This window comes from Rissa tridactyla, chromosome 1 (genome assembly GCF_028500815.1).
Source record: "Rissa tridactyla isolate bRisTri1 chromosome 1, bRisTri1.patW.cur.20221130, whole genome shotgun sequence".
NCBI lineage: Eukaryota > Metazoa > Chordata > Aves > Charadriiformes > Laridae > Rissa > Rissa tridactyla.
In genome coordinates, this window is record NC_071466.1 from 131,514,683 (window position 1) to 131,541,897 (window position 27,215).

A 27,215-nucleotide genomic window follows, 5' to 3' on the forward strand; every position below is an offset into this window, starting at 1 on the left:
CGGTAACAGTTTGATCAGGAGGAGAAAAATCTCACAGTTAATTCAAGTACCACAAGACACTTCTGCCTATCTTCAAAACCATCCAGAATGGATAACCAAAGGCAAGAAGTTGGACTTCATGGACTAATAATCTGGTCTACTGCACTGAACCCTGACTGCCAGAGCATTACAGCTGTACAAAAACACACCAGACCACACTATGACTGTTTTTTCCCACACAAGCATCTTCTCTACTAATCCCCTCCTCAGACAAGAAAACTGTACTAAAAGGTTCTTCTCTCTTTGATTAGAGCTGAAATGTGTGCAAAAAGTTATGAGGGAGCTGAAATTAAAGTGAAGATAATTCATTAACAGATCTTTAATACGATTTTAAAGAATAAATCAAAGTTGAACAGAAGGTACATCTACAAAGCTTCATGCTGAAGTATCCTTCAGATTAAATAGTCAAATAATCTCAAAAGTTTTTTGAGTCTCCTTGTTTCACTTTCAACTACTTGGACTACAAACTCCCCCACTTTCTCCCTCTTCCACTCTAACCTTTAATTCCACACAAGCTGATCCAGCTGCCTACTGAGAAGTATAATGCTTCCTCCCCACAGAAACGAGCCAACATCTCCCCAAGGAGTCAATTTACTCTTACTGAAGTAGAGTCTATGACAGATGCATCCAAAATGACCTTGAAAAAAAACTAATGCCAGTGCAAAGGCGTATATTAAGTAAATATTTATCTAACAAGTTTGAGCAATTTTTCCTTTGAGGGGAAATATGAGAAGGAACAAGCACCCAAAAATATAGGACTTAAATGCCCTTTCTTGTTCAAGTGCTGACAGCATACAATCATACGGAGACTGCTGAGTGGGAGCAACTGAAGAGTTAAAGCACATCACTGCGTGGAGGCTTTTTAAAATCATGTCCACTTATTTCAATAAATTACTCACTCCAGTTCCAACGTGGGAGTTCTGAAGTGAGGTTAGTACAGCGATGACAGCTGTACACCCAGTCACAGAAGACTTACGTCACGCAGACCATGACAAAAGCTCTGTTATTCAGAGAACAACCGAGGGAACAATGAACTAAGTGAGAAGTGGAAGGTCAGGAACAAGATGGCTCATAGACCCTGTAAAACTGCAGATAAGATATGCAACGGAAACTAATACTTTAAAAATTAAAAATAATAGTAATAATTTTAAAAAAGTACTGCACTCAACATACATGAGCTTTACTATAGGGGTTTGGATCTTTGATAGCTGGCAGGTATCTCCGTCTTCCCAGTATGGTCTGCACAAACCCATCTCTTCTGCAGCTCTTCACTGTTTCCCTTAAGAATTTCTGAATCCCTGGGAAAGGAAAGAGAAAGTTTTGCCTAATACAGCTGATGTTCCACATTGACTTCTCACTGGGGTCACTGAAAGCAGCCTGGGAAACCCAAGCAGCACAAAGGTAATTTTTTAAATTTCCCGTGCCCTGTCAGTGGACAAGGGCACACGATCATTCATTCAGCCTATTCGCAGCTCTGATGGGAAACTTATTAAGACTTTTGAGGTGGAAGAGAGCGCAGAGTGTCAGGATATCTTACTGTGCACAAGGAAGTAGGAAGACCATTCTGCACAGCGCCCAGGCACAGAGGAGCATACATGTATTATTGATAATGGAGAGGTCAGGACCTGCACCAGCACTGTAGGAAGTCAGTCAGTTGAAAGCAGAAGTCAGAGCCCTTGATGCCCCAGGCTGCCTGACTTCAGACCGTGTCACTTCAGATTCTAGGATGAAAGAAACTTACCCACCTGCACTTTGCAAGGGAAGGAGTGAATCCACTGAGAGCATTAAAAAGAAACTTAGGTCAAAGAAAGGTGATACAGGTAAGAGTCTCTTTCGGTGCAAGTTCAGGTAACAACTGCACTGAAGTGGAAAGAGTTCACTTCAGACAGTTTCTTTCCAAGGTTTACAAAATATAAAAGGTAAAAGGAGCTATTCAAGATCAAGACTGACAACATTAGTCAATTCATTAGGTATGTAATTTAGCATGTCAGCCTGGCAATACATATAAGTAAAAATTCATAAGAAGCGAAGTTAAAATGTAAGGTACATTGTGGAGTTTGTATGTACACACATTAACAATAGAGAAGAAGCAGGAAGTCATTTCTAGTGATAATGAAGGAGACAATACCTAGAAATTACTGGAGACTAAACAGACTCTTAATAGGACACCATTTCTCAGCATCTGTCTCCTAAAGAAACAAACCCTGAATCTTCAGAACATAATTTTCCAGGGCATTTCCAAGTTGTATGATTAGAGCTAGCCGTCTCTTATTCCATTTGCCCTCCATTCATTTTCTGATTGCAGCTCTACTCTCTCTCTCGCTTTCCTACAAATTAACAGGCTTCTTAGAAATGCAACAATGTCTTTTTACAAAATATGGGAGAGCTACTCTGAGCAGCTGGATAAAAATGTAAGAGTGATATGCAAAACAGTTTAAAACTCAATGAAAGCAGAAGACAAGAACAGAAGAGACAAATGGTTATATTTAAAAACTATAAGATGTGTCGTCTAAAGTTGTATTGTGTATCCTTTCAAGCTGTGTCTTTTAATAAGGAAAAGAGTGTTTCTTATTCGGACAGTTAAGAGCTTTAACATGAATCCCCAGGGCTTATTGATTAATTAGAAAACAAAAAAAACTTCATGTAATAAGCAAACAACAAGATCCTAAAGATTAATAAAACCAGAGTGTGGAGTAAAACATTATGGAGTACCAAACTGCTGTGTTTATGCACTGGACTTTTTCAAAATGAAAAGCTTTTTCAAAGAGATAGGAGTAGTAGAAGGCTGAGACAAATTTAGGATTTGAAGAGACATGGAGAGAAGGGATTAAAAACAACCACCACCACCACAGCGCATCCAAACAGCCATATCCGAACCTGTGTATCTTGATTTGAAGGATTCAATGTAATTGGCAGCTTCGTTTTCATCAATCCCCATCTGCTCGCCTAGAGATTTTGCTCCTATTCCATAGATGATTCCATAGCAAATCTGCCAGAGGACAGCATGAAGAACCGCAATCATATGGTGAGCCATGCAGAGAAAGCAGAGCCAAAACAAAATGTGATTCACTGGAAGACGTGTATGGGAACAAGGGCAAGCATTCAAGAAGTCCGAACCATTCATGCTGCTTTTCTCCACCTTCATCCCCCAAAGCCCAGACAGCTCTGGTTGAAACACATTGAGAGTGAGAGGGCGTACAAGGCATCTACCGCACAATCGCAGATGAACTCAAACAGAAAACCATACTATTGTGACTCCCTGACGTTTTGAACACTGAACCTTCCCACCTAGAAAGCTGCTGCTGAATTGTTTTTCCTAAAAATTACCTGTTTAGCTTGTTGCCTGGTCCTGTCTCCAACAGCCTCAGGATCAATCATTTTCCATTCTGCTGCAATGCTCTTAAAGACATCAGTACCCCCGTTCAAGGCTTGAATGAGACGACAGTCGCAAGACAAATGAGCAAGGATCCTCAGTTCAAGCTGAGAGTAATCAGCAGCCAAGATTAAGCCACCTAAAGTCAAGAAGTCAGCAGAAATCACTATTTCATAAATTACTCCAACAACATTCCAACCAACATTCCAGCAAGAAGGACTGAAGCTGGCCCTGCATCTCCTGCTCTGAAAGTTTTCCGCAGCTATTTCTATGCAACCTCAGTCTCCATTTTCTCGCGAAAACTTTTAGGAGTTGCTTCTGGACTGCTAAAAGTTGTGCCAATAAACAGCAGAAATTAAATCAGATAAATTCTTGCCTGTTTCCTCGATGCCCAGGTTTGCTTGCATTCCATGCAGGGCCTACATCTAGAATCCATCAAAAACACACAGAACGAGTATCTGTCCAGGTGTCCGTGTAAAAGTCTAGCACCTGATAGGAATGATCAGCACCGAGATCAGACCAGCAGACTTGTACTGAGCCAGGGCAGGCAACGTGAGAACTGACATTTGGCTAGAAATAACACTACATAGAGTGCAGTTTCTGTATTAAGCTCTGCCTAAGTATAGCTCTTTAAAAATATATGTATTCCTAAAGAGGAAGTGAAGGTGTAAACATTTGAATTATAACATTTGAATATTTTCCCTGGTTGAAACACTCTCCTTTACAGTCTTGTGAATAATTTTGAGGACATGCTAACTACTGCATTAGTTTTCCAAGTAGCCTGCTAAGTCAGATATCTACTGTCATCAATTTCATTAGAGCTAGGACTTTTTGTTAACTATATCCTTAACAATTAGCTGGCACGGAGCAGGATCTGGGCATTACCTGGGAAGGGAACAAAAGCATGCCTCATGCTAACGGAAAAGGGTATTCCTCTTTCTTCGGATCTGTCTTCAGCCTGAAATTTTAGGCCATTAGGCAAAATACTGGAACGCTTTCTACATCTGTGGAGACAAAGAATGACTTTTTCACAAATTTCTAAAACACTTGAAGATGCATAATCATTTTGCCACAAAGAATCAGTGAAAACAAGCCTCTGTTCCACTTTTCTGAATAATCCATACCTAACTTGACCATGGGGGAACTGGACAGAGGCCATATGTACACCTGAAGGGATTTACTGACTCTGAACAGATTCAGGCATAAATCTTCCTACTACATTCAGGGTTTGGTCCAGAAATTGGATAATTCCACTCGAAAACAGGTAAGATGAAAGACCGCAAATCTGTGATGTATGTGTTCCAGAAAAACAGCAAAGAAGTCCTACAGGAATCCTAAAAATTCAACACCCTACCTCACGTGCTAAGTCTTCTCAACATCATTCTCCTATGCAGAATGCCTACACCAGCCCATACCTAGTACAGACAGAAAAGCTTTCTCCCACAACATCAGCCTCATGACTGTGCAAGCACACACACACGTAAGCCTGTAAAAGCAGAGCAGAAGTTGCAGAAGATGTGCTCATAAAACACTGCGTGTTTCCTCTCTAAAGAATGAGCAAAAAATTGCCCCAAAGCAACTTCATTTTCTTTTCCAGAAGGCCAGAAGTTTACAGTGGCACCCAAGTGCTCTGCAACCTCTCAGGGCTTCCCTAGCTCTCCTGTCCAAGTCACTCATAGCTGCAGATAGAATTGTATCCATTACATTGCACACCTGTGATGCCATTCACACCTCCTACTCCCATCAGCACCAGTCCATTAGCCAGCCCATCGTGCTCTTCGCTGGAAGTCAAAAGGCCTTTTTAAGTCCTTGATGTTTCAGTCAGGGATCTGAGCAATTTCTTTATCAGAATGAAAAGGTATCTTCGAGATCAAGACTGGTTTCAGCAAAGCACAGAAAAGACATTATGCTCTCTTCCCCTATGAACACCCTTTTCTTCTTATACCTTGTTATTTCAGGGATGGTAGGGATCAAGGAGATGAAAGATAGCACAAAAATCACAGAAATAAATTTTCAAAAGAAATAAAGGTGAGGGATAACATATGACAACATATGATAACTGTAGAAAATCACACTGTCCAGCATAGGTTCCCAATTTAGTTGAATGAGCAAGGGCTTTATACCATGATCTAATTTAGCTACAATCCTTTGGCCAGAAGCTTCTTACAACAAGAGGAAGGAGCAGTAATAATAATCACTGAGATAAAAGACAGTTTGGACGGCCTATCAGATTTCAGCTGCGTGAAAATAGCGTCTTTTGCACCAGCAGTCATTTCTGTGCCTTAGGATTGTCCCATCTTCCTAACACAGTGGCTGCTTAACTAAGGAACGTAGTCCCAAAAGTCAGGCTGAGAAGCAGACCTCTCTCAAAGTTCAGCAAGCACTCCATTCCTTTGACGGGATGCTTCTCTACAGGGAAGACTCTAAGAACACAGCCCACTCTACAACTGTCCTGCAAAGCTGCTGCAAGCCTGAGCACTGCCAGAGCCTATTTCTCAGAATGACATTTCTGCCTCCATGGCTAGGCCTGGTTCTTCTCCTGAAGAGAGATGGACAAGATCCTGCTACTCCTGGCCTCTCTTCCCATGACCTGCTCAAGGCACAACAATGTTAGATGCATGGTGGTAGGAAAAAAGAGATAGAAGGGCCAAAAAACTTCTGAAAGTTCTCACATCTTGCTATGGGAAAAAAGATCATAGAAGTCGTTCAGATGACACATGTGGGACAAGACCCCAAATGGAAAGAAAAACTGAAAGGACAGAAAACCACCAGCAAGTATGAAGCCCCAAAGCTCACAAGCTAGCCGCCAAAAGACCCACCCTGATATTTCACTAGACTTCCACACAACTGTTTAGGCACTGGCATGTAATTCTGTCAAAACAGGGCATTTGGTTAACAGAGACCAGCTATAGAAATCTTTTTCTGCTACCTGGTATCTTCATAGAATCATGGAATCTGTTGGGTTGGAAGGGACCTTTAAAGGTGAAGTAAGAAAAGAGAAATTTGACAACTCAACCACATTAATATCAGCAGAGTAGGCAGAAGCTTTGCCATGATCCTCCTACCTGCCCCCAGAAAGAGCATGAGAATTAACGTTTCCATGGGCTCGGGAGGGTGGGCTTTCTTCAACCACAGTTGGCATTTCAATCTCAAAATCTCTTGGCACATTCTGGATATTTGGCTCCGTGAAGGTTATTCGACCTGAGAAGGCAGACAAAGCAGAACTAAGTAAAGGTCCAAGAGGAGTCTCTCTAACTTAACACAGCTGAACACATATCTGCATCTCCAAAAAACACGGGGCAGGGGGGCGGGGTGGGACAGGACATGACAACTGAGAAAACTGAAGAAAAGGAAAAATAATTTGGGTTTAATGGGCTTGAGATGGTTCCCGTGCAGTGTTCCTGTATCGCTAATAAGAAACTCCCAAATCCTGAACCTGTTTTGGGGTCAGAGATTTACATGCTAATATATGCAAGAAATGAATAATACTGCTCGGTGAACACAAAAGCTATTTTAACACATCTAGACTTTTAGGGCAGATTCATGTGAAATAGGCATTTCAGTATTTTCATTTGGCTGAAGTGGAGCACAGGCTTGATTCCCTATCTTTTCCCCATAGAAAAGCTGCCCACACACACCAAAAAAAAAAAAAAAGAAAAAAAAAGTAAGAAGTGAGGATTTTGCAGGCATTTCTCTACCTGTAGCTGTGTGAGTCTGTGACACTGGATATATCCTTTCCATTCCCAGCGCAGAATTCAATCGCTTTTCCCTCTGTAGTGGAAACACCACTTTAGTAATGGCATTGTTGATCCTCCTCCATTCCAATATCAGCCCCGGCAATGGGTGAAGTGTCTTTAATTTCTCCAAAACATCCTTGTGGGGAGAAAAGGGCACAACTATAATTAACTGCCTTTAAAGCTTTATTTATAAAGTTTTTGCAGTTCTGCAGGAAAAGTCAGCTCCTTTACCCCCAGTGAGCTTCCAGTGTCACTGCCTTAAAATTAAATGGTATATCCCCTCCACTTATACCGCCTACACCTGGGCAATCAAAGCACCATCAGACACAGCTGCAGTTTTATTACACACAAGAAAGCAATCACTTCTCTTTGGACTTCTGCATCCTCATCACCACTCAGTCTCCACCAACCAATAAATCACCTGAAATGATCAAATAAAGAATCACTTGCCATAGGTCCCCTACGTTGTCTCCTCTTGCCCAGCGTTAGCGCCCCTCCTCCATCTTCTTGCATATTTTTCTCCCTGCTCTCTCCTATCCGTCTACTAGGAGCGCAACAAAATGAAGCCCTTGACCATGGTCCTTGAAAGACAAAGCTGACCACTAGCAATCAAATCCTTTCAGTTAAATCAGAAATATGAAAGCACTAACAAGAATTTAAAAAAGACTGTGGCATGCAAACATTTCTCAAAATAACATTTGTTTGTATGCAGCAGGCAGCGGTAGCCTCATCCCTCCACATCACAAAAGGAAAAAATCCTCACTTTGCTTCTTGCTCCCTGCTCTGCCACCACCGCCACGCTCACTTCTTCACTGCCACTTGAGTTTCAGAAATCAATACCTGTCTTCCAAGCACTGACTACACTGAACAAGGGGGAACTAAGAGAACAACACAGATTAATGAGGCCTGAAAACAGGGAACATATATATCTACTAATACCACTTGTCTGGCAAGAGCAACCATTAGCCTGCAGCAGTTGGTATTAATGCAGCTCCACAATATTTATCAGCTGACAAGCATGTCAATAGCCTTCACGTATATATATAAGCTTTTGATATACTAAATTTGATAAGCCATCAGATCACCCATGCTGAAGACAAATTCTCTGAAGCACAAAATACAGATATGGTAGTACCAGCCAGGGAAAATATCCTATTTAATCACCACGGTATTAAGTATCTTTCAAGCTGATGTTGAAAAATTCTTCTACTATTTGCTTTACAAAATTATTGTGCTATTTTGGTCTTACATGTGGTTTGGGAAATCAAATTTTGCCTGATTTATTTTAATTGAAGCCTGCTATTTATATTCATGTCCTCACTACACTCGGGCTTTAGGAGAGTAGGAGGAGTTAATAACTCCACTAACAGAGAAGGCAGAACCCAGTTTGAATTTCCAGTGGCAACTGGAGGAGCAAAAAGGCAGTTAAAATTTACTTTCATTTAAGTCAGCACACCTAACTCCAATGTATTCAAGCAGCAGACATGTAAAGTAAGTTATTTTTACAGTCAGACTAGAACCAGACTTTACTGTACCTTGGTTGTACTCAACTGCTTACTCAACCTAACCCTGCTCCCTTTAGCAGTTGCTCTTCTTGTGTAACCCAGAGTTTTCTTGTTTCCTTGAACTTTCACATCTCCATTTTGTGGCAACTTCAGCTCCAGGAACAAAACCTGAAAAAGGCCAGCACTTCAGATCAGTTTCTGCATGCTACTCCCACGAGAAAACAAAAAGCAACCGGGCACTTAAACAGCTTGTTCCAACCGAAGGATAGTACAACTGCTTTCAGGTAATTAAAAAGCTGATTAAAGATCTCTGCTATCAAAGTCATTCCCCCTCATTTTAATTAACTACAAAATGCAATCTAAAAATCTCATTTTCTGAGCACTATAAGTTTGAGTTCAGAGGTATGTTTTTAGAAAAGGTAATTAACTCCATCCAATAAGTGAGGTTACTGCTGACAGTCAACTGTAATAAAACGTGGAGTTAAGACGACTAAAAGCAGGAAGAACACTGGTGAAAAAAAAAAACAGCAGGGAGCAGGCTTCAGAGCAACACGAATGGCATAGGAGGAGGTGGTCAAAAATACTTTTTATGGAATAGCCAGAGTATTAGCTTTTCTAAAAAATTGCCAAGAACTGGAAAATTAAGTATATACTCACTTGTTGACAGAGAGAACGCAGTTCTTCGTTTTTTCAGTCTATGTTTCTATGTAGCATTATACACTATTTAGCAGCTATTGTGTTTCATTTTGCAGCTGGCAGGAGGGAATAGAAGCTTTTCTCTCACACATTTTGGTAGCATAAAAGTTTTACTGACACAAAATTAGAAGGGTGAACCTCTACTAACCTATACAAGATACTTTACATGATTCCTAACAAAATTTCCACATGAGAAACAAGATTCTGTAGTTCAGAGAACAGCATTTCATAAAAAAAACTTTCCTTCCCCTTTTCCATGAAGCAGAGTGAGATTGGAGTCAAGCATTATTTCAGGAGTTCTCACTCAGACTACTGTTACCAAGCAAAACTTCTGCATTTGCAACAAAGGAGGAATATTTCTGTGGAACTTCTTTTAGTGATGATGCTTGCAAATTTTGACTGCTTCCATATAAAGTATAGACCCTCAGCAAGAAATCAGTATATAGAAAAGAAATAAATGGGAAAAAAAAGCATGCACGGCAATTAGAATCTATTCCTATGATTCCATGTAATGTACATTAAAAAAATATATAGTAAAGTCCTTCAGAAATAAAAGTATTGCTAATTTACATAGAAATGGGTTTCTTAGGCTTTCAAAAAAACAGTTTATATAGGTTATTAAAAACAAACACTAGTTGATTCAAAACTTTTAAAGCAGCCTTTCCTCCTCTTTCATGTCTGTATAGGGACAGGGTAACAATGCAAATTATTCAGTACAACCATTCCTAGACTCAGACTACATGGTATCACATCACATCTCATGCGCAGAATACTGGTATTGCAAAAAACCTTCTCTAGTCCCGCATCATTCATCCAAAATATTCCAAAAGCCATTTCGTTGGCAGATCATCTCATGCGCCAAGAGAAGCCAAGGTCCTATACAAACAATATGCTTATTTCCACTTGGTTTTTATTTCCAACATACTTATTTCCACTTCTACTTTCTTTATTTCTGCTGAAATTCGCAGAAATCAGAATGATCAGTAACAAGCAGGAGACGCACAGCACCTTGCAGGCAGCAGGCTCATAATGAGCGTGAAGGCAAATCGACTCTGAGCAGAGTTCAATTTGCATTTTGTCTTTTCTTCCTACACAGTCTGCCCAAGCAGGTATTTTTCTTAAGTCTAAGCAAAAGCTTCATGAGGGTAACTCCTAAAAAAGTTCTCCCCCTCCCACCCTAACCCTCACGTACCTCTGCAATGTCATCAGGGCTGGTCAAGGAGAAACTGTGGCCTGCCAGCTGATATGCCTTGGTCTCAATCTCGCTCAGTTTAGCTTGCATGACCTGTTTCTGGGTTTCATACGCTGTTGTGCTAAAACCAATGCCATTCAGCTCCAGCAGAGCCAAGCAATAATGGGTGGGCATCTCCACTTTAGAAAATACATCTGTAATAAGTACAACGCCCAAGAAAAACTTTCATAACATCAAAAACAGATCAACTGCAGATCAACAAATTCATAAAAAAAACAACTGGGGAATCCTCAGTTTTTAAAACCCTGTATGTCCTGACACGCTGAAATGCTGAAATCCTTTAATATAGATTTAGTTTAAATACTTTTTGTTTCTGGAAAATGTCATAGTAAGAAATATTTCATAGTAAAAAGTATTCCAGAATTTTTTATCACAAAAATATTTAAGAGAATAACAACTTCTGTCAAAAATCTTTTTTCTAAGACATACACACCTCTTTGTATATCAACATTTTATAAACTGCAGACATGCTTAATGTAAAGCTAACTTCATACACTTTCATTCCACCACCCACATCTTTTAAAAATGTTCCAAGGTTTAGTTGTCACTATCATAAATGCTGTGGTAAACTTGCAATAAAAGACTTCAGTTGAGACAGGACCCTAATCTTAGGCTTTGGATACAATTTAGGGGAAATAATCACAAAGCCCACCAACAGGTATGTGCTTTTGGGTTGTTTTTTTTTTGTTTGATTGTTTTTAAACAGAGACAAGCACTCATCAAATATTAGTGCAGACATACGGGATCATTCACTATGGGATCACAAAAGTTTCGTGGACACAACACATACATAACGAACAATGCTGCCATGGGCAGGCTGAAGAGCAAGAAATCTCCTTCAGAAAACGTGCGGATTTTAGGAATTGTTTCTATAAGGAAATGCAAAAGCTTTCGAACATGTTCATGAGAAACCATAGACCCACAAGGCCCCTCCGAATGGCCAGGGTACTCACCTGGGAGGTAAGGATCTGCTTGATTCAGATACTTAAAATAGAGTCTGCTGTTGCCTTACCCAATGGAACTGGTGGATATTTAGGATATAAAAATTCTATTTTAATTCAAAATTTAATATATGACAAAACAGATGTACTTCTAAGGGAAGTGCCCTCTTCTAACAAATCAGCAGTTTGCCAGAGAATATACTTAGATAAGAACTTCCAAATGTCTTCTCTTCTCCACTGATCATTCAGCCTGTGGTACCACAGCTGCCTTTAACCCTCAATCATTACCCCCATCAGGAGGAGCTCTCTTTACCTGTGAGATTTTCCTTCTGTAATTCATTACGAAGTTGGTTCATGACATTGAAGATAAGCACAGACTCTGTTGCTGCTCTGTATCGCCCAGAATGATCTCCGCTGGCACTAAGCCCCAGGCTCTGCACCCCTTGGCCGGTGCCTACCCCTTCCAGTAGAGGTAGCTCGTTGGGGAGAAAGTTAGTCACCATGTTGTGAAGTGTACGTTCCTTAGAGCCAGAATCAAGCAGCCAACATGCAACCTTAAAAAGGGAGAGCTACATGAGACCTTTTTTTCCATTTTAGTCATAATACGACGTAAATACTTAACCGGGGATTAATGCAAGGTTGTAGTGCAGATTATTTTTCTTGATTCGGCAGGCAGACTGGAATAATTTGTGGAAAAGTTATGTGATTTCAGATAAAACCTTCAAGAGGGCATAAATCACTGAAAAGCTTCATTTTCACTCAAAGTTAATTCTGCACATTTGAAAACCTCATCCTCTGTCAACTAAACACATCTAGAAGTGTCGTCCTCATTTTTTTTCCTTTATTAAAACCTCACACAAAGGTGATTAAATATGAAAATTGGGATCAAAACGTGTTTAATCCAAAAACTGACTTTGTAAAAATCAGAAATTGCTATTGATCTAAAATATTAGTCAAGCTGAGCTCTCCTTTTATTTTTTTGCACATCAGCACTAGTACCAAGAATTCTGCAAGGCAAGTTTTATCCGCAGTAAGCCTCGTACCTCCCACTGTCTTCAAAGCAATTTCAGTTATAGCTATATTTCAATTTCTTGTGTCAAAATAGGATGAAACATAGGTTTCTGCATTGTCTGTCATGCAAACAGAAGGTAAAAACTACATGTATATGGGGGGAGGGGTTGTGGGAGGGGGGTGAATGCATGTGTCTGTGTATGTGTACCTTTATTGCATCACTAAAATAAACAAATATGACTCCATTTAATACACAGAACAATGCAGTGAAAGGTGCTACTTTTGTTGCTCTTTAATTTTATCCTAAAACTATGTATTGGTATGAAAAGCTATGTTTGCTCTTTTGTGGAACACCTTAGCTACTTACCTGCAGACTTTAATATTGCCGTGGCGTTATTCAGCCCATGTGTGATGCAAGCTTTAAAAATCAACATCAGAAATTTCTATGCATCTAGAGCTTTTCCTAATGAGGACAAGAAGGTGCTTTTACCTCTTTCTAGTGTTTCATTTGAATTACAAATGGTACTCGAACCTACCTTTTGAAATTACATGTAAACTTTGTTTGTTTTGAGAAAATAGCAGTACCAAGGTGGTCCATACACATGGCAGGTAAATCTTTTGCTTACAAAGCCTTCTGCTCTCAGAATCAATAATCTGACCAGAAGCACTTCTGCCATTTTAGTCCCAAGCTTCTTATAGCAACAAAACAAGAGTTCAGCCCTGTCTGCTGGGACAGGGAGGAGATGTAACCTCATCCCCCCCACCCAAGCAATCCGGCGTGAAAGATTAGCATGTTAACCTATCACTGAACCTCCTCTGTTTCTCTTGCAGGCACCATGAACATACATAGCAAAAGAAGTCTCCTCTAAATACTGTTCTAGAATTCCCACTGGAAGAAAATTTCACTAAACCCTCTGACAGGTGTGCGTACTCAAATCTAAATAACAGCAGGAAAGTACCAGACGGTACTCCTGTCTTTCCACTGGTGTGCTTATACTAGTAGTTTTACCCAAGCTAAATTTCTTAATCCTGCAAACCTTTGGGTCCTCAAAACTTCCTTCCAAGGAGATGCCACAAGCCATCACCAGTGTCTTGTAGTGCTGAATGAAGTCATACATGACAAGTGAGCGCTCCTGCTTGGGCTTCTTCTGCAGGTACAGCTGCAGATGATACAGTCTCTCTGTTACAGACAGGTTTTTGTCCAAAGGCGGTGGGGCCAAACTCATACTGATTTCTAAGGCAGGAAATACAAGCAAAAGATTATCTTTTTTACCCACTGTGTGATAAGAAAGGCATGAGAAAAATCTTGAATGCAATCACCTAAAGCACAAAAAATACAGCTGAACTGTGAAGAAGTAACAATAAACCTATACCGATTATATATTTTATCAAACCAGACAAAACTCCCAAAAGCAATACGCTGTGTCTGTACTATTAAACAAAGGAGAAACAGAAGAAACAGCCAGGAGCCCACATAGCACAGATTGGGTTATGTTCAGCACTCAAGTGTCAGTTTTTTTTCTGGAGAGCAAAAATTGGAAGAAGTTGAAATAGAAAAGCAAGCAAGGTAAAGAGAACGTGGGAGTAAGCTAAGACTTCAGCATACGCATGCTCAGCAGTCCAGTGCTTGAGCCAGCTACCTGGCCTTATTAGACAGCACCACAGATGTATCCACAGCAACATGTTCAAGGGGGTTCAACACTTAAGATTGCCAAATAATATGGCTAAATCACTCCATCACACAGCTGAGCTGAGTTTGGGATTTCTCAAAACATTTCCAAGAACCCATCTGTAGAACCTGTAGCTAGCGGTGTTTCCAACAGGGGTCAGTAGTGGGTCCAGTCTTGTTCAATATATTCTTCAGTGACCTGGATGAGGGGACAGTGTACCCTCCGCAAGTTTGCTGATGACACAAGACTGGGAGGAGCGGCTGACACACTAGAAGGCCGTGCCAACATACTGTGAAACCTGGACAGGCTGGAGAGTTGGGCAGAGAAGAACCTAATGAAATTTGAGAAAAGCAAGTGTAGGGTCCTGCACCTAGGGACGAATAACCCCATGCATCAGTACAGGTTAGGGATTGACTTGCTGGAAAGCAGCTCCGCAGAGAAGAGTCCTGTGAGTCCTGTTGGACAACAAGTTGACCATGAGCCAGCAATGTGCCCCTGTGGCCAAGAAGACCAACGGTATCCTGGGGTGCATGAAGAGTGTCACCAGCAAGTCAAGGGAGGTCATCTTCCCCCTCTACTCTGCCCTGGTGAGGCCACATCTGGAGTACTGTGTCCAGTTCTGTGCTGCCCAGTTCAAGAAAGACAAGGAACTACTGGACAGAGTCCAGTGGAGGGCTACAAAGATGATCAAGGGAATGCAGCACCTCTCTTATGAGGAAAGAGTGAGAGACCTGGGTCTGTTTAGTCTGGAGAAGACTGAGAGGGGATCTCATCAATGCTTATAAAAATCTAAAGGGCGTGTGTCAGGAGGATGGGGCCAGACTCTTTTCAGTGGTGCTCAGCAACAGGACAAGGGGCCACGGGCACAAGCTGGAACACAGGAAGTTCTGTCTCAATGTGAAGAACAACTTCTTTACTTTGAGGGCGACAGAGCCCTGGAACAGGCTGCCCAGAGAGGTTGTGGAGTCTCCTTCTCTGGAGATACTCAAAACTCACTTGGACACGTTCCTGTGCAACCTGCTCTAGGTGAACCTGCTTTAGCAGGGAGATTGGACTAGATGATCTCTAGAGGTCCCTTCCAACCCCTACCATTCTGTGATTCTGAGATCTGCTGAAGGCACCTTCTTGAAATGCAGCGTCACATAGCACAACACAGCCTGTCTCCTCACTTACCAGTCTGGTCTTGTATCTGCTGCAAAGAGATATAGTAGGCATCTTTTCCACCCCAACATACTGCCAGTCCAACTACCAAGATGTCCTCACAGCCTTGGACAGGAAATCCATCATCTTTAACTTGCATCCACTGAGGAGAACTTACTAAAGGAAAAATTTTTAAGTTACAATTATAAAATAGCATCCATAAATACAGAAGAGTTTGTATCCTGAAAATGTAAATACACACAGTTGAGCCTAAATTTCTTAAAAGTGAATATATATCTTCATTTTTATCTATAGGGAGAAAAAAAAAAAAATCTGTGTTTCTTTTGCGGGAAAAAACCCAATGCGTCTAGAATAGCAAAACTTTGTCTTAACAGAAACAGCTACCCATATAGCATGCCTGCAAAACTCTGGCTTTTCCTAGCAATCTTTTCAAGAGTTGAGACAGAAACGTATGCCCTCCCTCCACTTTGAAAAACATTTCACGTTTGTCTGTCAAAAATATATTTTGATAGTTAAGAAATGTTGTTGTTATGGCAATATGACAGCAAAGAATCTAACTCTGCTTAATCTTGTTATTTTAAAGGAAGAGTGTGTTTACACAGCAGCAGCAGCTAACTGCAGAATATGAATACTTCTGTGGAAAAAAAATGAAGCAATATTGCAACAACCCAGAGATAATCTGAATTTCACATACGCATATATTGAACCAAGTTTACTTTTTGCAAACTCAAAAATATTTAACTTTGGTTCAGAGGCAATCCCAGAAGTAACACTGCTCAGTGGAGACCCTGAGCAATCTGTACAATTTACTGTTAAATATATTATTCGTTTCAAAATATACTAAAACTTGTTTATGACATGGAAAGATAAACAGGATAAAGAGATTGCACAACATAGATCCACTTCAAAATCAGATACACAATGAAACATTAAGATTAGGTGCTCTCACAAACAAGCCGCTAACGCTTCATTACCATCACCAAAGACCTACCAATGAAATGCTTGACAACAGTTCTCTATCCTGTACTAACACTCAGCTCCTTTGCTTTACTGAGAGTTACAACAGTCAATTAGTATCAGTAATTTTCCTCCTTTTTTGCAAACCCTTTCCTTCTCCACTCCTGCTTTAAGCTGAAGATGCCACCCTGCTGTTCACAAAATAACGTGCTGGAACACAGAACTCACCTTTTTTGAATTTGCCACCAATTGTTGATTTGGGAGACATAAGACATTTTGTTCTTTCGCATGCCACTGAGATGGAGAATCTGCTTTTCTCCTTCCATTCTGCAACAAAAGTCTGGAAAAGTGCTTTGTCACTTGCTACATCAATAATAGTGAAACTTTCAGCACTTAAGGGAACAAGTGGAAAAACATCCTGAGATAGCTGCAGTGAAAAGCCTTGGTCTATAGTGGAATCATCTTTTATCTCATCAGTCTCACTTGGGTCTACACTCCCAAGTTTGACCTGGAGTGTTTTTACCTGCTGCTCTGCATTGCCCTTGTTATTCTGCTGTGGCTGAATCAGCTGCCCTTTGTTCATGCAGGCAACCTGCCTCTTCCTTCCAGATTTCACAGAGAGAGAAATGGAACTCTTTGGAAAAAGTTCTTGGGGAGGTGTTGGAGGAATAAGCACATTATTACTATCTGGTGGAGGACACAATTTGCTGTTGCTTCCCTTGACTGGAAGTGTTACGCAGTCTGTTTTCTGAAGATCCAAGTTTTCTGTTTCAACCTCGAAAGAGCTTTTTAAATCCTGGCAATTGGGTAAACGCTCTGGCTGATTTAAATCTGAATCTAAACAGTCAGATTTAAAAACTGGATCTGGCTCTTGATTAACAATAGGAGCAGCTAACTTTCCTTTCAAACAGGAGCTTACTGAAACTGGTTCAATGCCTGAGGGACTAGGCCATTTGTCTAACACATCCTGCAATCCTGGGCTTAGTTCAAACGAGCAGTCAGTCCACACCATTGGATGAGTTTTCTTGTCTAAAGCTTGCTGGCTTCTCTGGAGCTTTTCACCTTGATCTCCTACTAAATCCTTTGGTCTGTGGTCATTGTTAGAAATCACTGGGTTTCTTAATACTGACTGACCATGAAACGGAGAAGGAAGATCTTCCAGAAAAGATGGCGAGTTTGCATGATCTAAGACTTCAGCTATTAGATCAGAGAATGCTAGAGACACATTGTTAAGGTGCGCATGATCCTCATGCTCTTTCTGATTGCCACAGACATCAAACTTACTGTGAACAGACCTTAGGTTCTGCAAAAGACAATCTGGAGGAAGCAAAGCCTCTTGCTTCTCCACAGGGTCCTTTCTGTCAGTTTCTGTGACGTGAACAGCTGAAAGGTCACTGCCATTACTGAAGCTATCATCAAACAGCAAGCTACCACTCATATTCAGGCTTGTTTCGGGGACAGGGTGGCATTCTACTTGTACAATGTGCTCCCTACTAAAAGGGGAGGTTGCTTTACTAAGGTCTTTAGATACACTCTCCCTTTTCACTGAATTTTGGGTATGGAAGTCTTGTAGAAAACTGTGTAGCTGAGAGTCAGTCACTGAGAAATCGCTATCTTTAAGGCAACGTGCAGATTCTATTTCCATCGCCACAGGCTGTAAATTAAGGCCTCCAGACTCCAAAACTTTATTACTGCAGTGCTGAGCTGTGTTTTTTGTAATGTTATTTGTTGCGACAACACTCGATAAGCCCAGTTTCCTAACTGTTGCAGCCTGCCTTCCATCAGTAGCATTCTCAGTCCGTGAAGTGTTTAGTTTCTTGGAGATTTCCTGCCGTGGTATTGCTGCCAGCTCTGAACCTTGTATTCCCTGCTGTCCCGTGATTCCAGCTGCTCCCTCCTGTTTTATTATCATCTCAGTTTGAGTATCCAACTGGAAGCTCTCTTCAAAGTCTCTAGAGTCAGAAAACAGATCAGAGGATGGGCCATTCTGAACATCGTCTGCATTGCAAACACCTCTGGATTTTACTAGAGAGTCTTTCAGAAAACCCTTAGGATGACTGTTGGCTTTCTGCAGTGCTCCAGCTTGTAACAATATTGCATTGGGATTTTCGCTCCCATTTTTGCCACCACTCTGAATCTGAATGTGGCAGGATTTATCCTCACCAGGACAAAAATGCACAGGCTTCCGTATCCTGCTGCCACGATGGGTATCTCCACTTCCAGAGCAGCTAGCAGTTACATTACCGTGATCTGTGTCTAAAGCAATCTGCTGCCTACCAATCATCGCCTCAGCACAGCTTGCATCTGTTTGCATTTTATTAATTTTATTCTGCTTATCATCAGTGTTTTCATTTCTCTGTGTCCTAGTACTACCAGGTGCTAGACTTCCTACAATGTTATGTGCCTCCACATTGATGTGTGGAGTACCCTTCAGTGTAACAGGTGCCTGAAAACATGCTCTCCCTTTAGGCATGCCTTCATTAGTGGTAGTAGGCTCTGTAAATAATCCTTCCATTTTATCTTTCCTCCCAAAATTAATTTCCCTCATCTGTACAGAATTTGAGACTTTATGAGTTACAGACCCTGTTTCCATAAATTCCTTATTATTTTGGTCTGAAAAAAAATTATCTGTAGAGACAGTGGGGTGGAAAGCAGGTGGCTTTTGTATGTCTATACTAAGCCTGTTTGAATCTTCAAGAAGTGACGTCTGCAGTTTTGAAGCAGTATTTTTGTTTCTCGTTCTGTTTAAATGCATGTCCGTACTTTTTATTAATCTAGATGCTGAAGACTTCGTTCTCAGTGTTGGTGTTTTCCCTTGTTCACTAGGGAGTTCTGGAATTGCTTTCCTGGAATCCGTCTTGGTTTTGACCAGAGAAATTCCTTCTATGTTTTCATTATCTCTGCACATATTTGGCCGTTTTCTAGCACTGCACACTATATCATCATTGCCTGGGACTTCACTCTCAAATCTGGAGTTTTCTGTACTACTGCTTAATTGCCTTTTATATCCCTTTTTAATATTTGATAAGTTTCTAGTCTGCAAACCAAGACCATTAAGATGTTGAGCTCTGCACCCTTTTTTGTTTAACACCCTGGAAGACTCAGATCTACGTAGGCTGTCTTCCAGTTCTGACTCACTGCTGATCATAGAGGATGTATCAGTCTCAAGAAAAGACTCTGGGTTCCAGTGCACTCCCATCAGTGCCAAATCCTGCTGAAGAAGTCCTCTGGCTTCCTCCACAATGAGGGAAGCTGCTTCTCTTTCGGTTAAGCCTTTCATTCCAGCCATCCAGACACTGCGCACAGTCCGACGCTCCTCTGCCGATTCTTCATCTTCATCCACAGCCCTACGAACACTATGGGAAAGGTAAAAGACAGAAGTAAACATTCGTGCAGAAAATAACAAACAACACAAGGAGCTGGCACTATTCCGGTCCACCCCCATTTCAATTAGCTTCACAGCTTCCTAGCTTCACAGAACACTATATGCAAAATATAATGCACTTAATAGAAAATAACAATTTCCGTTTTCTATATGTGAATTCATGTTGAGGAAAGATATTACTGCCTGCATACCCCAGAAGCATTCCCAGGTTTCTGTGTCCAAACATGTGCTCCAGATGGGTCCCAGCTCCCTACTAGGGCAAGATCCAGATCTGAATCAATTCTCCTCCATGCACTGTTTTCCAAAGAAAGGAAACTTCAGGAGCATGAATCAGACAGGTGTCATGGCACAGTCCAACAGGGACTTGATCAAGGAAGCTTGTCATTGCATTAACATGAAAACCACAAGATTTTGATCACAATCTCAAATGTGAGATCTACACAAGACAGTAATAAATCATCAACTCATTTGATCACATGGTGGAGCTGCCTTTTAGAGGCAGCAAAAGGTCTCCAGAAAGCATTAACAATTCACCCAGGACTCAACAGTGCACTGAAAAGAGGAATAAAAAGAAAATTCAGGCCTCACAAACTTATGCTGCAAATAAAGATGCTTCTATTAATTTCAAAATAACCATGGAATGACTGTGATCAGTCACAGAGACTTAAAAAATATTTCTAACGTTTGGCACCAACTCCCAAAAGGTTGGCATATTTTATTACAGGTTTTATCCTGTAATCCTTCACCTTATAAACAAACTTCTTTACTTGACTTCTGGACTCACTGATTTCTTACCTTTTGAATGGTACTGAATTCGTCAGAGCAGCTGCCACATCATCAGGACTGGCTTTAGCAAGATCAGCCACTGTGACAAAGCCAGCGTTGAAAAGCGTCCTAGCACGCTGTGCATTCAGCAGAGACACTCGTACCAGGTCACAAAGCTCCCTATGAACCCCAAAAGTGAGGCGGCTCTGGAACTGAGAGAGCAACAGCTCCATGTTGTGCCAGCCCAGTCGATTACAGAAAACCGTTACCATTCCTGGAACACAGAAGTTACACCAATGTCTTAACTCCAGCTCCAGTTCTCCAAAGCTGGATCCACTTTTCCTCCCTCATCTGAATTGGCATTCAGTTTACATTTCTTACCTTCCCATTACTTAAAGAAATAACTCATCTTTATTACAACTATGACTAGGAGCTGGTCTCACAGAACTCTAATCTAAAATTAACTAGTTTATCAGTGAGGTAGAAATTCTGAATGACACTGCTATTTCAAAGACACTAATTTCGAAAGTGTGAAGCACATACATATCCTGTAAAAGGATTCCTATGAACCAAACACACTGAAGAAAAGAAGACAGAAAAAGCAGTGATGAGAGGCAATAAGAGAAGCCACAGATCTTTGAGGAAAGCCAGCACTGATGTCCATAATAGCAGAACTTGGCCTGCAGAACTTCAGTTACTGAGAGCATCATTAGAGGTAGCAAAGCCTATGATAAAGGTTACAACTGCAGTCCCCAGCTCACAGGAAAAGAGCAGCAAAAAGACAGTTTCTTACTCACAGATGGCATCTACAGAACACGAAAATAACTGAAAGACATGGCATCCCTCACTATTTTTACAGTAATTAGAGAATACAACTTTTATCACATCTCTTAACTATGTGTCATGTCAACAGTTCATTTTACTTCCCAAATTACTTTTGTGAAAATTATTAACATTGGGAATAGAGAATTATGAAACTGCTACAACAAAAAGTTATTTATACTACCAGAATTAATTTAAACTACTCTGCATCAGTTGGCGTGACCTTTTCATTTTGGGGCTTTGACTCATGCTGCAACCCACACATAGGGTTTCACAAGTTGAGCTAAAACTGTCTTAAAATTTGGAGACCCACTTATGCAGTAATGGAGGACTGAGGCAATAGAAAAAAAAAATATATCTCAGTCACACGGTGGACTGTTACTTCTACTCCTACACAGCCCTCTTAAGGAAGTTATGTTAAAGGTGACAGCTATCTGACCTCTCGTTATCTGGTAATAAATGACCCAGAAACTAGTCAGTCTGTTTTGAAAACTATAAACTTATGCTTTCTGGCCTTTTACCTTTGCAACCAAGAGAAAGCCATGCTAAGTCTTACAGACCCCAAACTTTACCCATGCTGAAAGGTACTCTTTCCTGATAGAGCAAAGCTTCAGAATGGACTTGTACTTATTTCCATACAGTACATACATACACTACATTCCCATACAGTACACAGATGATTTCCACAGACCTCAGCACTGCTTGATTCCACTTAAGCTGGCCCCCTTCCCACAGCACACACTGTGGTTCCACCTCAAAGCAGGGGCAACCACAGATTAAGCTATAAAGCTGGAAGTGGTTTTACAAGACTGATTGTTGTCAGTACCACACTGTGGCTATCTCATCCCCATATCTGGAAGGAAAGAAAACAGACTAGCCTGCGATATTTTGCCCAGACAACTCACCTGCATAGGTGGCAGCAGACTGTTGCAAGGATTGAAGCTGGCCACGACTACAGCCATATTTCTTGGTCATATCCTTTAAGGGAACCTCACTGATTAAATCCAGAAGGGCGAGACTGGTGAAAAACCTGCAGAACAAGTACACATGGAAATAAAATCATCATCCAGGGCACATAAGCATACATGGCAAAATGCACTGCGATAGCACAGGACATAAGGGTACTATAGTGTAACACACAAAAGAAACAGAGAAGATGGCTTCCAAAAACATCAGCGCAAACATGTTGTGCCAGCAGTGTTCTCAGTCCAGAGCAGACCGGGTCCAGGTTCTCTGGGCTATCGGCTCACACAGAAACAGAGCCAGTTCCTGAAAATAGACACAGAACCTGTCCACTCCACATGTTATAACCTCTAGTCTTTGCACATTCACACCCATTTGTGGCTACCTTTTGTGGATTGCCATTTGTCTATGCTGTTTCTCTGTTTTAGCTATTATTTTGCCCTTTACAGAGCGAGCAAGAAAGCCTTCTTCAATCCCCACCAGCTCAGCCACACGTTTCATTGAGGCAGGCAGCTTCTCCCATAAGCAGAAAAACTGGTACCAATCAATTGTGGTCCACTCCTCATACACTGGGGTGACCTAAAGAAAATAAGACAATGCAAAAAAAACTTATTTCCGAGAAACAAACAGAACAGAACTCTGGGTAAACAAAAATACAGCCTAGGGAATGTGGTTAGAGCATCCTACGCACTACTCAGAGGCACTGAGTCATAACCATGTACCCTGAAGAAAGTAAAAGCTCTTCTAACCCAGTTTTTTTTAATATTTGTACTGATGAGATCTGACTCATACAGGTACTCTAATGATTAAACAATTTGGGATCTTTGTCACATTATTCCCTAAATCCAAGCCACTAGAAGATTGTTAAACTGCATCTTTATTCTCCTTTAACAAAACAAAACTTTTCTTTTTTTAACAAAACTGACAGATATCTATCAACCTCTTAAAACCACTAGCAACCACACTAACCACTGCCACGGAATCTGATAAAGCAGGAGGGAATGTAGATTTTGCCAGAACTTGCTGTAGCTTTCATTTACCTGGAATACAAGAAATCTCAGCTTTTATTAACACTAACAAAAAAGACATCCAGAGCATTCACACACTTTTAGACAGAAAACCAATTCTGTTATCATTCAGTCACCACAGAGTCAGTTTCAGTGTGAGGAGACAAAACATCTTCATATCTGGAGTACTGCATGCAGCTCTGGAGTCCTCAGCACAAGAAGGACATGAACCTGTTGGAGCAGGTCCAGTGGAGGGCCACAAAGATGATCACAGGGCTGGAGCGCCTCTGCTATGAGGACAGGCTGAGAAAGTTGAGGTTGTTCAGCCTGGAAAAGAGAAGGCTCCAGGAAGACCTTACAGCAGCCTTCCAGTACCTAAAGGGGGCCTACAGGAGAGATGGGGAGGGACTCTTTGTCAAGGAGTGTAATGATAGGACAAGGGGTAACGGTTTCAAACTGAAAGACGGTAGCTTTAGATTAGGTATCAGGAAGAAATTCTTTACTGTGAGGGTGGTGAGGCGCTGGAACAGGTTGCCCAGAGAAGCTGTGGATGCCCCATCCCTGGAAGTGTTCAAGGCCAGGCTGGATGGGGCTTTGAGCAATCTGGTCTAGTGGGAGGTGTCCCTTCCAACCTGAACCATTCTATGATACTATGATTTGTACCAATATACTGCAAGATTAATTATTTTAAAATAACTAACACTTGTTGGGGAGCATTTAACGTAACAGAATATAAGATGCCTACATAGCTGTAAATCTTCGATGCCCCTTTATCTGCTGAGAAGAACAGGGGTCATTAAGGTTTGTCTTTTGTTGTTAAAGAAAAGTTTTCTTTAAAGAAAACTCTTTTCCTAGCCTAACAAATACTTATTTCTTTTAATCAACTGTCCCAAAATACAAGGTCTTGGAATTCAGTCTCATATTTGTACAAGTAAACGATTCAAGTCTAAGGGAATGACAAAGCATTATAGGAGATAATTAGCCTGTAGCTCATAAGGACCACATGGAGAATAATTCTTAAAAGAAAAAAAAAAAGCAGCCACCAAAACTAAACAAACCTTCGGCCTTGAAAATGAACAGACTTGCAAGTGATTGTTTTAGGCTAGCTTAATGGAAGAAAATCTCAAGAACATTTTGTTCAACACTGTATTTCTTTTAAAATAACATTAGACAAGCTGCTGCAATTAAAAAGTACAGGGTAAAGAAATATATTGCCATCTCTGTCTCTACCCAAGAACATGAACAAAATTCATCCTTTTTCTTCCTGTTTTGGAGATGCAAACAGGGAAAAAAATTCATTGGTGCATGACGTGAAACAGTCCACTTCGCCTAGCAGAAATAGAACAAAATATAATGTGATCCTCTAGAACAAGAGATACAAGCACATATGGGACACTAGTAGATAAAAAAAACACCTGAACAGTATCAGCCAATAACTAGCAAGCAGAGACAGCCACCCTCAATCTCTTGCCTCCCCCCCGTTTCCTAGCTCAAGAACTCCTGTAACCGCAAACATATTCTCCTTGTGAGTGAACTTTTTTTTTCCTCAGGCAAGATGCCCAAATTTTGCCTGGTAAAGAGAATACACTTTATACTTCATGAAGCCAAAGACAACTGTCACATTTCAGATGCTGATTGTATGATGGGCCTCTGGCAGACATGAACCTTAAAACGTTCACTACAACTCCATCTGGTTTCCTCGCTAATCTTCAGAGGTTCATGGCTTCCTCTCCAAAGGTCTTAAATAGCATTGCTTAGCTTTTTAAGTGCACGTGCACATAAATCTTGACAAACTTTAGAAAACTTTCCCTTCAAAAGAATTATCACTTTCCTTCCTTTAGCCCTGGCAGCATCACCAAGCAAGTAAACTAAATCAGAGATTAACTTCACTGTTACTGAACTGAAGAAAGGCTCGCCCATAGGATGAAAGCAGTGTAGTTTGTCTGAGGCTTTTTGTAGGCTAAATAGATGTTAAAACCCCAAAAGTTTTCTGAGCCTCCAAATGCAACCTGAGATGCAGCCTGCTGATCCAAAATACAACAAACCCAATTTCTTCCAAGTGTCTCAGAAAACTTACCAAGTTCTGAAATCTCCTAACTCAGGAGTGACAACGATGGGTTTAGATGGACATGGAGCACCTGCCTACACAATAGACGCTATGGGAACAGACTAGTTCTGAAGAACATTCAATTCAGAAACCTTTCTTCATCAAGGATGAGCTAAGCAAAGCACAAAAGAAACACCCTACATTCATGGACCCCACAAAAACTCTGCATTGTGTTTTTTCCCCTTTCCTTAGTTTTGGCAGTACAAAATACAAAACATAGAATGAGGAACGTACCAAATAAACAATATGCAGATCATTCTCCAGAACAAAGCTTTTCATAGCTCGCTGCAGGTCAGCAAAGATTTCCATGGCTTCAGTTGGTGAAAGGGAAGAGGAAAGAGTAGCTGAGCCAAGATGTGTTGGATGATAAACCTTTGCTGTTAAAAAAAACACAAAACAAACAAACACCACAGAGAAACATTTCAGTGCAAGTTTTTATCTCATTTTCAGGTTGCAATTTTATAGATATTGTTTCTACTAACTTTTCCCAACTGCTTTTTCAAGAAGAAATAGTGTATTTCTCCATTCTGCAGACAGGAAAATGGAAACAATAAAAGTTTTAGACTTGCATAAGTCTAAACTAGACTTTTTCAGAGGCCAGATCACAAGCTTGAATCCCTCTAACTGCTCAGGCTAACAGTTGTGATAGCTATTTGAACAAAAAACAGTGGAATCCCATCTGCCATCCTGCCTAGGAGTTATCATTTTGGGTACTTCTGTCTTAGGAAGACCAAATATCTCCTATCACCTATCACCTTTTCTTAAAAAGAGATACAAATCAACCTGTAATGGGGACTCTTACTATTACTGTAAAAGTCTCATCTTTAGCCATTTTAAGAAAATAGCCAAAATAGGGGAAAAGTGCAACCCTGTACGCCAAGCAGTTCTGGAAGAGACTTGCACTCTTGGAACATACTGGTTCTTCAGAAAGACAAAAATTGTAGTCTACAGTCAATGTGCACAAATTCTGTAATAAAAGTATGCCTTGTTTAAAGATAGTTTGGGAATTTGTAGACTAGGATGCATCAGTCTTAGAGGTGATGTGCAGAGAGAGGCTCTCCAAGAAGGATAAGTGCATGGAAAAAGCGTTAAAGCAAGTACAAAGACACCCTCCAGAAAGGGGGGTGTGTGGGGGGTATAAATTCTTGTTACACATGATTCTTTAAAATAAGAACAAAAATGCATGGAAGTCCTCACTATGAAGTTACATTGAACACCCACCTGGCTGCAGAAGATTTATGGATTCAAAACTGCTAACTGAAATCACTGGGAAGAACACCAATGTTACCTGTCACATCGTTGCCAGATTCCAGAACCTGTATGAATTCATTTTCCAGCAACCACGCCACACAAGCCTCGATAGGTCCAGTCTGCACTTTATCTTGTACTTCCTCATTTCCCCACTTGCTTTCTTTCAAGCTGGATGCAAGAAGAGTGCAAGAAGCGTAGGTCTGCACATCATCTGGAGTGCTGGCCACTCCCCCAACTATGATCTGTTAAAGAAAACGATATCTTATTGCCAGAGATGCAATAGGGTGGAATATCAGATCAGAGAATAAAAGAGATTGATCCATCAGATATCTAAGTTTTAAAGAACCAGTACGAGAGGGAAACATCAGGCAAAGCAACTGCCAATCTTTAAGGACTTTTCTGGGCAAGAAGTTAGACATCTTCGGTAGAAGTAAGAGGACTAAGCTATGGGAAAGAATGAATTATAAAATATTATTTTTGATAGTAAACATACACATAGTAGCAATTCAGATTTGAGACTAGCCCTAGGCATTTTGCTTAGCCAACACTGTGAAATACTTTTAAAAGGTTAGC

The 27,215-nt window shown here is 40.8% G+C and overlaps 1 protein-coding gene across 5 annotated transcripts in view; it reads right to left on the reverse strand.

Annotated features, from left to right (window-relative positions):
* POLQ (DNA polymerase theta) overlaps positions 1-27,215 on the reverse strand; it is a 56,863-nt gene that overhangs the window by 6,734 nt on the left and 22,914 nt on the right. For 4 of the 5 annotated variants that reach the window (XM_054188392.1, XM_054188388.1, XM_054188391.1 and 1 more), the window contains 17 exons: positions 26,680-26,884; positions 25,626-25,768; positions 22,663-22,856; positions 22,220-22,344; positions 20,523-20,766; positions 16,571-19,698; positions 15,398-15,541; positions 13,592-13,788; positions 11,857-12,097; positions 10,543-10,736; positions 8,685-8,822; positions 7,111-7,285; positions 6,478-6,613; positions 4,298-4,416; positions 3,367-3,551; positions 2,917-3,028; positions 1,213-1,337 (listed from right to left, as the gene is read on the reverse strand). In XM_054188392.1, the coding sequence (XP_054044367.1) occupies positions 1,213-1,337; positions 2,917-3,028; positions 3,367-3,551; positions 4,298-4,416; positions 6,478-6,613; positions 7,111-7,285; positions 8,685-8,822; positions 10,543-10,736; positions 11,857-12,097; positions 13,592-13,788; positions 15,398-15,541; positions 16,571-19,698; positions 20,523-20,766; positions 22,220-22,344; positions 22,663-22,856; positions 25,626-25,768; positions 26,680-26,884 (5,805 nt within the window). Of the gene's footprint in view, positions 1-1,212; positions 1,338-2,916; positions 3,029-3,366; positions 3,552-3,733; positions 3,902-4,297; positions 4,417-6,477; positions 6,614-7,110; positions 7,286-8,684; positions 8,823-10,542; positions 10,737-11,856; positions 12,098-13,591; positions 13,789-15,397; positions 15,542-16,570; positions 19,699-20,522; positions 20,767-22,219; positions 22,345-22,662; positions 22,857-25,625; positions 25,769-26,679; positions 26,885-27,215 lie in introns of those variants that run through there. The other variant, XM_054188390.1, reaches the window with a different exon arrangement.